Source organism: Nyctereutes procyonoides, unplaced genomic scaffold (assembly GCF_905146905.1).
Source record: "Nyctereutes procyonoides isolate TBG_1078 unplaced genomic scaffold, NYPRO_anot_genome, whole genome shotgun sequence".
NCBI lineage: Eukaryota > Metazoa > Chordata > Mammalia > Carnivora > Canidae > Nyctereutes > Nyctereutes procyonoides.
This window is the reverse complement of record NW_026575137.1, coordinates 12,381,552-12,396,130: the sequence shown is the minus strand read 5'-3', so window position 1 is coordinate 12,396,130 and position 14,579 is coordinate 12,381,552. Positions and strand designations below refer to the sequence as shown.

The following is a 14,579-nucleotide window of genomic DNA, read 5'->3' as shown; positions in this document are numbered from 1 at the left end:
ATCTATAAAAGCCAATTATACTCCTCTTTTAACTAGTAATGGAAATTCTGTGGAATCTCAGGATAGTTCATGCTATGAAACCATTTAAAACCTTTGTTGAAAGGCCTTGTTGAGCTTTTAAGACGTGCGTTGTTTATATATGTTTTGCTGTGTGGGGCATGAAAGCCCTTTAGAAACTCGTTCTCCGAACTCGCCTTTAAGAGAACTCTGAGACCGAAGCAGTTTAGAGAAACTGGTCGCTAGGGGTAACCTCTGCTTCTAGAAAGAACGATCTCAAATGCAGGACAAGCACTTGATGAGAATATGCAAGGCTGAGGTCTTCCGAAAGAGCGTAAGGGACGGAAGCCCTAATCTTTTGGTGGGGGAAGAAGTGGTTCCAAGATCAAGTCTATCAGGAGGCGAGGGGCACGTTTCAGGCACCGCGGACTTGGGTTAACACACAGAGGGGGGCCCATTGGGGCGAGCGCCACTGCGAAGACAGGAGGACACGGGGGACTCCAACTGTTGTCACGGTGTGTCCCCCGATTCTGCTCCTCGGCTCCCGTTGGATCCGCCGCCCTGCGAGCAGCCTACTGATAATCCCGCCGACTGTGGCCTCAGGATGCGGCTTCTTAGAGGACGGGGTGGACCCAGCACCCGGGAGCTGCTCCCTGGCACCACGCTTCCTGGCAGCCACAGCCTTGCTTCTCGCTCTGTCCCCAGGCTGTGCCTGACGCACGTGCATGGACAGCCTAGGATTCGTGACGTGGATTCATGGCTGTGGCACAACACCCGCAGCAGCCAGCAGGAGGCCACGGCCTCCTGACCTCCCGACCTCCCGATGGCCGTGGGTTCTCAAAAGATGTGGTGTCTGGGGGGGTCTCCTGGGCACAGCCTCCCGCCCAGACACTCCATCAGGCCTAAAGGTGAAGCCCTGTAGGCAAATCCATGGCTAAGACTAGGATGTGGTGACAAATGGTGAGTGACAATCGTCAGGCATTGGGAAGAGCCTCGCTAAGATATACTGGAGTCTTCGTTTCTTGAAAAGACCCTTCCGTACGAACGGACTTAAAAAATATATGTGCTCTTTAAAAATATCTTTGAATATTACTGCACTTATTTGTCTCTGTTCTTGCTTTAGGAAATGTCAGGAGAGTACGCTGACCTGCGCGTGCCTCCGGCCGGGCCCCTGTCCCACTCTGCGGCGCCGTGATGAGCTGCCACTAAACAACGGGCGGACCCGGTTGGCGACGGCGTGCTCTGTTTGCAAAATACCCAGAGGACACACCTGTCACCTCGTGAGGGCTCAGCTTCCCAGCCGTCCTGTAAGAGCCACGAGCTACGCGTTGCTTCCACCAAAAGGTAAGACTGCGAGATCGGAAAAGGCCTCGGAAGGAACGTTCCTCAACCTCTTCCCAGTGGGGTGCTCCACAGGCGTCGGCGGGGTGGCCAGCATCCCGAGTCCGACCTGCTGCTTAGCGCTGTTGTTTTCTCAGCGTCAGGTTTTATTGAAACGTAGCCACCCTCATTTGTCTGGTATTGTTTGTGACAGCTTTTGCATAACTACGTCATAGTCAAGTAGAAAGACCGTATGGCCCGAAAGCCTAAAATATTTACTGTTTGGACCTTTAAGGAAAAGCTTGCCAACCTTGGTTCAGAAGACAAAGGGAAGAAGACAGTCCCGGGCAAGTTAAAATAGCGCCGGTGATTCTAAAGTGATTTGCTGACTCTGTGACTTAGGACATCCCCAGCGCACGGGCTGGGGCCCTTTGGCTCCAGAGGCCCTGACCCAAACGGGTCACTCGTGAGCCTGAAGCATGACACTTCAGTTCAGATTTGTGTGCCCCGGTGTGCCAGGCTGATTTCCTTAGAAAGCTCATGCACCCACTATGCCGTGCGTCCTTCTGGGTCAGATCATGACCCGGTTGGCAACAGGGGGAGGCGCCGAGGCAGATACTCTTTGTGCCTAGCTGTCAAACAGTCTGGATGCAAACTGAAGTCCTTCTTCACGCTCCCAGGAATGCAGAATAAGTGAGACACGACGGCAGCCGTGGTAAGTCACAATAGACCTCAGTGTCTGCCCACAACGTTCTCAGGACCAACCATAGAAGTGTGGTTGCCGTATTTGGGTCAGCGATGGTAGCAAAGAGGTCGGGATAGGGATACTATTATCATTCGCACGTATAGAGCTACAGCCAATACCCCAGCTGGATGTCACCATGACCTGAAACCGTAAGGCAGTGTAGGATAAACAGCCCCGTGACTGCAGGCAAAGTCCTGCCATCCAATGAATATGGAGATACCATTCTAGTTGTCAGGGCCAGTCTTTCCACTTTGAACCATTCCCATCCTCCTACATGGAAAAAAAAGTAATAAAAACCAGCTACGAAGGAACCTATCTAGAGAGACAAAGGTAAGGGGTGACTCAAAGCTACTCGTGTTCATTCACAAGGTGACACAGTGCAATTCCCCCATATCAAGGAATATGTGATGCGTCTGCCCAGGCTGACATTCATCAATATACATAAACACCACACACAGAGGAGACGCTGGGGACTCACGGCCATAGTGGAATTCTTCATAGGTGCATGCAGACAAATATAAAAGCCCTTTCCCCTTACTAAACAAAAATTAATTCATGAAGTCTAATAAGACTGCAGAGAGCTCCCAGGTGTGCTGCAGAAATCATGTGAATGTTGGAACTACGAGGGGCTCCGGCCCAACACCACGCTGAGATAAATGACATTTAAACTGGTTTTGTGATGTGCTCGACCAACTGATGCAAACATCTAGGTGCAGAAAGAAAAACGCGGGGTGCGTAAGAGCCCAGCAGTAATGATTGAGACAACGACCTCTGATTACACGTCTACGCTACATGGGACATTAATGGTGGAAGAAAGGCCACGCTGGAGACGCGGTCCAGACACAATCATGCTCAATGGGAATGTGAGGTCCATTATTTTTATGGCCAGAGCTGCAGATGAGCACAACACTGCCCCGTCTCTGGCAGTGGCACCCTAGCCATTGCACTGGAGAGAGGCACCGGGGTTGGTGAGGTGAAAACGCCTACGTAAACCCATTTGCATGATACCATGAAGAAGCCCCACAAGCATTTCCACTATATCCCTTTATTTTCAAATGACACATGAGGGTTGGGAGGCTGGCAGGAGCTCCACTCATAGAAAAAGCTATGATTTTTGTGTTTTTACAGAAGAGGACATTTTGTTCCTAAGTATGACAACATGGGGATTCTGGGAAAATCTTATACACGTCCATTTCAATGTTTTCTGCTTTAGGGTTGGTGAAAGTTAGGGTAAACTGACGCATTTAGGATGACGATACATCTCATCCCTCATTTAATAAAACCTATTTAAAATATTGCCCTAATTAATGATTACCAGAACACAGCAGTGTTCATGATCCCCGTAATTCAATTGCCAGTAGTTTGTGCAATAAATCAGGAAAAGGTTAAAATATTTTTTATGCCAGAATAGAACATATCAATCTATTTTATTTGATTACCTTGTGTAATGAGGCTTTTTCAAGGCTAGATTACCTTACTCATTATAATTATGACAGATATTTTTGCTTAAAATGGGGAAGATTAAAAAATGTCAGCAATCTGGTTGGAACTCTTCTAAGATTTTTTTTTCCTCCCTTGTACTTTTCAGGACATGAGAAATGACATTATGCTCTCCTCCCAAGAGCAGAGAAGAGAGGAACATGGTTCCCATGAAAAGCAGATTAGGCAAATGGCATCTGGACAACACGCATTTTATTCACTGATGTGAAAATCAAATGGAATCATCTATAGTATTTTCTAGTTCCAAAGTTAAATTCCACTTTCACAGTGAGCTCTTAAAAATTACTAGAGCACAATAACATCCTTCTGTAGGTGGAAGGATTCACTTCCTTCTCGGTGAAAACAAGCTGAATACAACCAGGAAAGAAGTTCGTATTTTTAACAAATAATTTCATCAATAAAGAATAACACAAAGGCATTCGTATGCCATCTTTCTTCCCCCTTTTCTAGGATAACCTATTTTTTGGGCATAAGAGAAATCTCCCTCCCTAAACTTTTTAGGGATCATTCTCGGCTCAGGCCCCACTTTGCTCCAGTTGAGTTCCAGTAGCCCCGCACCCCTGTGAAGTCCGCGCTCCTGGGAGCCAGCTTCTGCTACGAGCATGGTGGCATTTCCATGTCCTGCTCTTCTGAGGGGGAAATATGGTCACTCCAACCACTAACAGCCCCACAAAACTCACGCAAGATAAAGAGGCCGTGGGTCTCCTTTAAGTCACGGGCAAGGAGGCAGGAGAGAGAGAATGTGGGGCATGAGAAGAGGAGTGGGATTTACCCTGGGACTCACCCTGGGACTCTTCTGAGCCGTATGTTGACAAACATAAAACTGTCACTCCCACAGGAAAGGCCAGGAATTAGACGTCTAACAGTACAATGTACTGGGGAGGGTGGGGAGCAACGAGGGCTCTCACGGGCTGCAGGCGGGAGCGTGGATGGAGTGGCCCAACCCAACAGACGCCCGCCCAGAACACAGCAATTCCGCTCCTAGAGAAGAGACACGCCTATGACCACCAGGTACAGGTGCACAGAAGTGCTCACAGGAGCCTTGTTCGTAATACCTACGACAAGAAACAACCCAAAGGGCCGTTGACAGGAGGATGAGCGGAGAAGTGGGATCCAGGACACAACACAGAGCCCTCCGTGGTGGGCAGGGGCACGTCCCCACCCCCAGCAGCACAGGGGGCTGCTATGCTGGCTGCTGGGTGTGGGGACCCAGACCCCAGGGGGTGCTGGATGTGACCTCCTGAGTACAGAATCTGAGGACATGACCCATCTATGGGGATGGACAGCAGCACTCCTCGTGACCCCTGGAGGAGTCAGGGGCTGATCTGAAGGGGACGTTTGCTGGGGTAACAGGAATGTTCTGCATCTTGATCTGGGTGATGGTCACCCAGGGGTAGCATTTGGCAGATACGTTGAGCCGTAGGCTTGAGGCCTGTGCACTTCGTTACCAAATGCCAACTCTACCCCATAACACACCGTGAGTGCGAAATACGTGCTGCTGCCTAAGGTCAACTGCGTGAACCACAAACAATATACGCATAAATGATTCTCAAATCCCTGTGCCAATATGAGGAAAGAAAGTGGGAAGAACTTTACATCTGGAAGAGAACATTCTACAACTTTTCAAAATATAGAAGGTAGCCTTTTTTAAAAATTTTTTTTAGTAAAAAAAAAAAATTTTTTTTAGTAAAAAAGAAAAATACCTATACGTCCTTTATAGGACTTTCTGCTCTGAACTGTTATGGGCACGCTGGATGAACCCACAGGATTATTTCTATTCTAGATCCAAGATACAGTAAAAAAATTCATTTTCTGGTTGAATTATTTTACCTAGTTACTGCCTCCAAAATGCTTATAGACCTCCGGGAGCCAGTCTGTTTTCCTGAAAAGGGTGTTCCAGACTTATTACAATAGAGTTGCATGTGAGTTTCAAAATGTATACACAAACTGCAAACAGCGTGACACATTTCACAACAATCCAGTAAGGCTAGTAACTATTATAATGATTTAGACAATATTTCATTAAAAAAAACGTAATTATGAAGTAAAGGTTTAACTATGAACCTGAATAAAATTCTAAAAATTAGTTTGGCAAGAAGTTTCATCCTGATAAAGTTTACATCACTTTAATTTTTATTTTTCTATGAACCTATGAACAAAAGTGAATTGCAAACGAAGATGTATTTACTAAGAAGAGGATAGTCAATATTAATTTTGTTAGTTTTTTACAAGGGATAGTTTTTTATTTTATTTTATTTTATTTTATTTTATTTTATTTTATTTTATTTTATTTTATTTTATTTTTTTAGGATAGTTATTTTAAAATTTATTCCCACAAAAGTTTAGCTACATGTGTCCAGTTGAGTAGCCTTTATAGAGCTTTCACTGTTGAAAAGATCATGTGGAGAGGAAGAAGGAATATATTCAGAGTAACACGAAGAAGGCATAATTATCCTCTGCGTCCTGTTTTTATCCATAACTGGATGGTATGTAAGTAAAGCCAACTTCACTATTAAGAAATACCTAACAAAAATGCATAGAACAAAGGATAGTACACGTACATTTATAGCATTATAGTCATATCTTCCTTGCTCAAATACTAATAACATTGTCATTTAGGTCACAAAAAATCATAAAGAAATTGTTATGTGTAACAACGTGTAAATAACAACATAAAATTATTTTATGATTTTTACCATGTAGATTAAGGGTCGCAGACATTTTTTTTGTAAAGGATCAGATGTTTAATAGTTTAGGCTTTGCAGGTGCATCCGTGTCTGATTGGTCCCTTACTGACACAGGTTACTAATAACCGTAACTGTACCATAAAAATGCTGGGGAAACTGTTACTTTTACAATCACCCAAATAGGTCCTTCGCAAATCAAAGTCCCGTTCCTCCTGGACGCTGCCTATGCAGGGGCGCACTCAGGTCTCGGCCATCGCCAGTACAGAGGACGGTGGCCTTCCCGGTGTCCCTTCCTGATTACTTCTCTAACCCACGTACGTATTCCTCAAGGATCAGCTGCTGAGCCTTCCTCGTGACCAACATCTGCTAGCCGTCTCTCCCTTTTTTCAAAAAAAAATATTTTATTTATTTATTTGAGAGAGGGAGCGAATGAGCGGAGGGCAGGGGCAGGGGCAGAAGGGGAAGTCGACTGCCTGCGGAGCAAGAAGCCTGACGCGGGCTTGATCCCAGGGCCCGCAGATCACGACTTGCCCCAAAGGCAGGTGCTTCACTGACGGAGCCCCCAGGCCCCGTTCCCCCCTGGTCTTAATCCTTTGCACCTCCTGCTCTAAGCCTTACGGCGCTCGGCACCCGTCGGCAACACAGGCCTCTATCCCGGTGAGATGGTCGCGGCAGGTAGCCAGGAGCCGGCGTCTCCTGTTTGATCAACTGGATTTCTTCCGTGTGAGCTTAGCGGCAACATTCGGGCAGAAGGGAAGATGCTTCTGGCCAAAGACTCGACTTCTTTTATTTTCTTTCTTCTGTTTCCTCCGTTCCCCCCTCATGCTCCCTTTCTTCGCTCCGTCTCTCCTTCCTTCTCTCCTCTAGATTAGGAAGTATGTCACATTCTTAGAAGCGTCCAGACAAGGTGTTGCACTTGTTTCAAGGACGGCAATAGGGCTGGAGGGTCAGAGACTGTTCTGTGGGGAAGCGGACCCCGCAGGGCCTGGCCATGCAGCGCTCTCGTGGCCGGAGTCCCATCACGGGCTGGTGAGACGAAGAGCGACCTGAAATAGAAAGGCCCGTGTTTTCCACTCTGGGCTTTCTTTCCATCCCTGAAAACGCAAAGCCGACCCGCCACGCTTACGCAGACTCTCGTGTGGAGGCAACGTGGACGTTGTCAAGATAAGCCAGTTCTGTCGAGGGGGTTGCACACCCTCCGGGAAAAATGCGTGGATGTATTTCCCTGCCGGCCTCCTGAACACGTAGAATCAAGTCCTTTCTGACTCGTGTATTTTAGTAGGCTACAGCGAAACTTGAAAACTTACAGAGGAGCAAACTTTTTTTTTTTCCCCCAGATCTAAGGAATTTCAGAGGTTGAGAAAAGGTCCAGCCGGATCCACTGGAGGTTAAATCCATTTTTTTTCTTGGAGTGTATGACTGAGAATAAATATGCTTCAAACAGTTCTCAGGTATTCTCTAGTCCTTAGAGCCCGAGATGTATAGAATCTAAGAGCTCCTCCTTAAAAATACTTTTGTCACTCCTTTTTTTGCCTCAGGATAAAGTGTGAACTTTTTTTTTAAGACTTTATTTATTCACGAGAGACACAGAGAGAGGCGGAGACACAGGTGGAGGGAGAAGCAGGCTCCATGCGGGGACCCCGACATGGGACACGATCACCCCCTGACCGAGGGCAGCCGCTCTACCGCCAATACCACCCCCCCGGGGGCCCTACAGTGAGAACTCGTAAACCTGAAGCATATGCTGCTGTTTGGGCTCCGTCGCTGCCGCCCCCCCACAACCCCTGCGCCCCCCGCCACGCGCTCCTTGTCCCTGCGCTCCATGCACCTGCACTCCTTGTCCCTGCGCTCTGTGCCGCTCCATGCACCTGCTGTCTGTGCACCTGCGCTCCATGCACCTGCTCTCTGTGCACCTGCTCTCCATGCACCCACTCTCCATGCACCCACTCTCCATGCACCTGCGCTCTGTGCACCTGCACTCCATGCTCCTGCACTCTGTGCACCTGCGCTCCGCGTCTCTGCTCTCACCCGCGGTCTGCTGTGCCCTGTCGCTGCCTCCGCCCGGATGGTCCCACCGCCCAGTGCCGGGTCCTGACCCTTAGCCACCTTCGCTTCAGTCCTCCTGTCTGTGCCTCGACGGCCCTGTTCCCGCAGCCTGGCGGCGCCGCGTTCCCCGGCCGGGCGGGACGAGCTCCCTGGCGCTGCTGTCACCACTTAATCGGGACACTGCATGTGAGGGCGGCGGTGGGTGTCCCGTCTGCACCGCCGGCACCCTAAGGTCAGGGTGCATCCAGAGCGGCGATGCCTGGCGAGGGTCCACCCCCAGGGAGGGTGCAGGACGATGTCGTCCCCAGGACATCTGGGCCCAGGTGCGGGCGCCCTAAAGGGCCAAGCCCACGGCAAGGTCTCCCTCGGGGGCTGTGGCCATACTCAGCTCCCTCAGCCGTGGGCGCGGGGGGTGCACAGACCCCGACTCCGAACCCTCCGACGGCTCAGGCCTCCCTGTGACCCCGCGACCTGGAGGGTGCAGGCCGCACTTTGGTTCCCTGTGACCTGGGAGGTCAGCATCCCTACATGGGGACCTGACCTGGCCCCGTGCCCCTACCTGGTGCAGCAGATAGTACTGGAAGGCGCCGACCCCGCCTTGCTCCTCCGCAGTCCAGAGCACCAAACGCAGGGTCCTCTTGGGTCGCAGCCCTGGAACGATAATAGAGGCAGTGACCCTTCCATGGATTGAAATTCCCTTCACCCAGGCTGCCGACTGGTGCACCTGGCAGGACGGAGGCACAGAGCACCCCCCAGGGTCCCGGGCCCCACGCGGCTGGGCTGGAGGCGGGGGACGCTGTGCAGGGAGCGTGCATTAGGCCGCCGAGCACCAAGCAGGGGCCCCGGCCACACACGCGGTTCCCTCACCGCTGGGAAACACCAGGCTGTCCAGTAAGGCCCGTGGGAGCAAGGGATGCCGGCGACCTTTCAGTTACCTCATTAGTCATGGCAGCCTGGTGACACTTGCATCGACTTGGGAGACACCGATGTGCATCCCGGAGTTGTTCAGGCCCTTGGCAGACCTGGCACATCTAGGACCATCTCCCATCCACCACGTCTGCCCAGTAAATGGTCACTACAAGAAGTCTGTTTCTCAAACTTCAAAAACAAAAACAAACAAGCAGAAAGGAAACGGGAACACAATATGCCAAAAGTCTCGTATTTTGTGACCAAGAATCAAAACCTGTTGTGACTTGGACCTTGTAATGTCGTTTCGGAGAAATGACAATGGCAGAGAAACAAGAAGCTGGGCTTGGATCTTTTTAAGAGGATCTCTCCTGGGCCGTCACCCCAGGGAGCCACGGGGAAGGACTGGGAGCGCCTGTGAGACGGTCGTGCTGCGGGTCTCCAGCGTAACCACCCGAGGGCTGCCGCCGGGCTCCCGGCCGTCGAGGGAACGGGCTGCTCACGTGCAGTGTGGACGCCAAATGCTGCTGGGGTCGGAGCTCGGCACCAAGGCTCCGCTCTCCTGAGCCCCGAGCCGCGGAGCTGAACGGGAGCGACATGCCCACCGAACCAAGCCTGCTGGGAAGCCGCTTCATACGCGAGCACTTGAACATGATTAAAGGAGCGTGGGTCCAGGGTGTGGGCTGACCTGGGTTCCCTTTAAAGCCTGGGTGAGCGATTTCTACATCCAATTGCTCAGAAAAGCCCACTGACGCGTTCTCTGAGGCCCCTCTGGAATCCGGCCTCCACCCTGCGAGCCCTGCGAGCCCTGTGTCTGGAGCCCGCCGTCTTCCCCGGGCTGCCGTCACCCCTGACTGCTCTCTCTGGGGCCGCCAGTCACCCCGGAGCCAGATGACCCCCTGCTCAAAACCTCCAGCAGCCGGAGTGTAAGCTTCCAGAAGGCAGCGGTTTACGTGCTCGGGGTCACCGGGACGCCCCCATCCCCAGGCCTGAGGCACAGATTAGGTGCCCGATAAACAGGTGCCGAGTGAAGAAATGAATCCAAAGCGTGTTGGAGTACAATCCAAAGGCCGCCACCACTTTCCCAGCCTCGACTCCAGGCCCCCCAGCCAGCTCGCTCAGGCCAGCTGTGAGAGTTGAGGAGGGAAGGCGGAGCTGGTGAGCCTGCGATCATGGGGCACTGGCCGTGTAGCCACCGGATCTGCTTGAAATTCAGCCTCTGTGGCTGAGAAGTGGAGAGAGGATCACATGCCTGCTCCACGACTATTTTAAGGGGTCACTGTGAGGATTAAATGAGATGTGATCATGTATGGAAGACAATCCTGAGCTTGGCACGTGCTAGACATTTAACAAACTATGAAACTCCGTAATGGATATCCAGGCATGGAGCACTCACTTTTACCCCCAGACAGAAGGGGCGTCTAACCTCTTATACGGGGAGTTCTTTCGTTGCCACTTAGGTGCTGCCGATGAAGAATCCTCGAGTCCCCACTGCCTGTACCAGAGTCCAACAAGCTGCTCACATTCAAAGCACGAATTCGAACTGTTGCAGAAAGAAGTCTACTCAGTATATCTAAAAATCACAGTCTTGCGTTGCTCTAAAGAAAAGCACTTAATGCCGATTTAAATCCAACGATATGTTGCTGGCAACATAGAAAAAATAAGAAAGGATAAAGAACTGCAAATGAAAATTCTGAACTTTTTTTAATCCACAGAAAGGAAAAAAAATACACTTCCTTTTCACATTATCTCTGCACTGGCAGCGAAACAATGCCAAATTATTAAAATGACCGAATTCTCTCAGTAGGGATAAAGGCGCGGTTAGCACAGGTTAGAAAAAGAAATATCAGTTTTCAAAAGCAAATGCCCTGACTCTCCCTGTAGATGTGGTGCTCCACCTGAAAATCATTATCGTCCAGGATGCGTCTCCCTCACATTTCCAATCAACCAGATGGCCAATGACGTTATGTTAAGATAATAAAGAAGTAATCAGCTTGAAATGAGGATTGCTGAGGCCTCCAAACAACAGCAGAGCTGTCGGTGCATAGCTGGCCCTGGAAAGACAAACGGAGCCTCCCGCAGGGCCTTGAGAAGGGAGTTGGGCCTGTCCGCAGGGAGCACCAGTGCCCGCCGCACACGCAGGGTGAAGGGCCGGACGGGAGGTCGGAGGCGGAGGCAGCGGCAGGGCAGGTGCCTGGCCCATCTCCAAACTCTCCACTCTGACGTTCTGCGTGTCTCGACGCCCAAGACAAATGCACGGGACTTCATTCAATGACTATCCCTCATCCTCGGGTGGGGTTTGGGGCCCCCGAGGCACCCGAGTCTGTGGATGGGCAGCGTGGGGCCCCGGAAGATGTTGGCCGAGAATCTGGGAAAGTACTGGTTGGCTCCTGGCTCTGCGATTCCGGCTAGATCCCGAATCTCCCTGGGCCTCAGTGTCTTCATCTATACAAGGAAAATGCTCATTGCCTCAGGGATCGTTAAGACAATTAAATGAGACGAGGCAAATGTCTATCAAGCGCAGTCCTGGCACATCGTAGGCTTTCCAGAATCGCTGGTTAGCTTCTTTCTATATCATCCCATACAACTCCTTAGTCTGTGCAGGTCACTACCCGGGAGAGCCTGTGGGAAAGCCAGGAAAGACGCGGAGCCCTCATACTCCTCCTTAGGAACCCAGGAATATCTGTTTATTCAGAGGGTGTAGTCAGCCCAGGGAAAATCCAAGTGTCCTCTAACTTTGTAGAAAAATGCATACCGCCTCTTTCAGTGCAGAGTGCTTCCTCATCCTAACGTAGAGCAAACCCAAGTCCAAGTAAACCGAAATGAGTTCCTCACTTCCTAAAAAGTGAAGGCCAATCAAAATGGTGAGTTTCTGAATAAAGTCAAAGAGCTGGGTAGATCTGAAAACTCAATAGAGCTGATACAAGAATATCTATTATTTGTCACTTTAAGTGATGTAATTTATTGTGTATCTCCAATTCAAACTAGATTTAAAAGCTAAGAAAGAATTCTAAGTACATAAAATGGCAACAAAAATAATAAAGAAAAATCACCAATAGCAAAACAACACAGTGATAGGAGGTCAAATGTAGGGATTTCATTTCATGGTAGAACCGGGGTAGATGAACAGCTCGGTAGTCATCCTGACTCCCAGCCCTGGCCGGGGCCATGCAGCACCAGCGCCCACAAACACATGCAAGAAAGTCTTAGAAATGGAGGTGAGTGGGAGGACTCTGGTCTTGGCTGCCCGGGAGTCAGGTGTCATTGAAGTTTTGTCAGAAAACAGGCAATTAGGTCCCCTGTGGACGTACAGAAACTTCTCAGAGCTCTGTCGACCTCCTGGAATTTCTATTAAGAGCTCCAGAAAGTGCAGCACACATTTTACAGCATCTGGTGCCCCTCTTAAAAAAAAACAAAAACAAAAAAAAAACTGATAATATGTCAGGATTTTGTCTTGTTTGTGAACCAGGATCTACATGGATTTCACTTTCATTTTACTGAGGAAAGTAATAACGGTAATGGGAAAACAGTATGTCGGAGAAAAGGTCAAAACAATCTGGTCGGACTTTTTTTTTTTTCATTATTATCAAACTCAGAGATGAGAAGGCTGAGAGGTAACTTTCATTAAACTGATAAACTGAAAAGGTCAGTTGACTGTCCTTTACTTGCACCGAGGGGACAAAGCAAAATACACTCACAGTAACCCAGCCCCGTACGTAGCTTTCCCAAATCATGAATTCTAAAGAACGCTATTTGTCAACGATGTGTATTGACCCACAGGCTCATTTGCTGCTCAGTTTCAGTCCCTCCAGAACTACGTGCGAGTCTTGTTCTCCCTTCTGTGACCTAACTTTGCAGGGAAAACACAACTTTCTCTTAAAGTGGATACTGAATACTTCTTTTCCATATAAATGCACTAGTTCAGAAATACACTTGTTGCCCAGCTCTCTTTTATCGATAGTTCGGAAGACTGCCTATACTTAGGGATTTCTGTTCCTGCAATAAACCTAATCATAAATAAATCTTAAAAAAATAAACCTAATCAATGTCATCTTTGAGTATAGGATAAATAATTACACGCTGAATAAGAAGAGGCGGTAAGTGAGCATAGCGGCTAAACACATGGATCTGGAGGTCAAGACCTAGTTCTACTTTGGGCAAGTTTTGTAATTTGTCATATGGTTTATAAGTACATCATCACTGTTTTCTTCCTTTTTTAAAAAAATAGGAGGCATGGTTGGCCACATTATTTTAGTGAAATAAATGGTAATACTTCTCTTTATAATAAGGCAGGAATGGAAAATCACTTTGAAGATCTTTTGCTTTTGGAAAAATCGCTTGGTATCTTAGTTATGTAAATATAAAGCAATTAGGTGCTTTTGGAGGTTATTGGGACAGGGCAATAAATTGGGTTTAAAAAAATTTATTTAAATTCAAATTCTTTAACATACACTGTGTTATTAGTTTCAAAGGTAGAATTTAGTAATTCATCACTTGCATGCAACACGCAGTGCTCATTATTTCAAGTGCCCTCCTTGATGCCCATCACCCAATTACCCGCCCCCCATTTACAGGTGCACCAAAAATCATAAGATACCTAGGAACAAACCTAACCAAAGAGATATAGGATTTGTACTCTGAAAGCTATAGAACTTCTTATGAATTTCTTACGAAAAAATTGAGGAAGACACAAAGAAAGAGAAAAACATTCCATGCTCAAGGACTGGAGGAGCAATGGTCAACTAATATTCGACAAAGGAGGAAAGACGATCCACTGGAAGAAAGACAATCTCTTCAATAAATGGTGCTGGGAAAATTGGTCATCCACATGCAGAAGAATGAAACTAGACCACTCTTGCACCATACACAAAGATAAACACAGAATGGATGAAAGATTTAAATGTGAGACAAGACTCCATCAAAATCCTAGAGGAGAACACAGGCAACACCCTTTTTGAACTTGGCCACAGTAACTTCTTGCAAGATACATCCACGAAAGCAAAAGAAACAAAAGCAAAAATGAACTATTGGGACTTCATCAAGATAAGAAGCTTTTGCACAGCAAAGGATACAGTCAACAAAACTCAAAGACAACCTACAGAATGGGAGAAGATATTTGCAAATAACATATCAGATAAAGGGCTAGTTTCCAAAATCTATAAAGAACTTATTAAACTCAACACCAAAGAAACAAACAATCCAATCATGAAATGGGCAAAAGACATGAAGAGAAATCTCACAGAGGAAGACATAGACATGGCCAACATGCACATGAGAAAATGCTCTGCATCACTTGCCATCAGGGAAATACAAATCAAAACCACAATGAGATACCACCTCACACCAGTGAGAATGGGGGAAATTAACAAGGCAGGAAA

General features: G+C 48.3%; 1 protein-coding gene across 3 annotated transcripts in view; it reads right to left on the bottom strand.

Annotated features, from left to right (window-relative positions):
• CPQ (carboxypeptidase Q) overlaps positions 1–14,579 on the bottom strand; it is a 409,933-nt gene that overhangs the window by 94,532 nt on the left and 300,822 nt on the right. For all 3 annotated transcript variants that reach the window (XM_055303503.1, XM_055303502.1, XM_055303504.1), the window contains one exon: positions 8,855–8,946. In XM_055303503.1, coding sequence (XP_055159478.1) covers positions 8,855–8,946 — 92 coding nt within the window. The remainder of the gene's footprint in view (positions 1–8,854; positions 8,947–14,579) is intronic.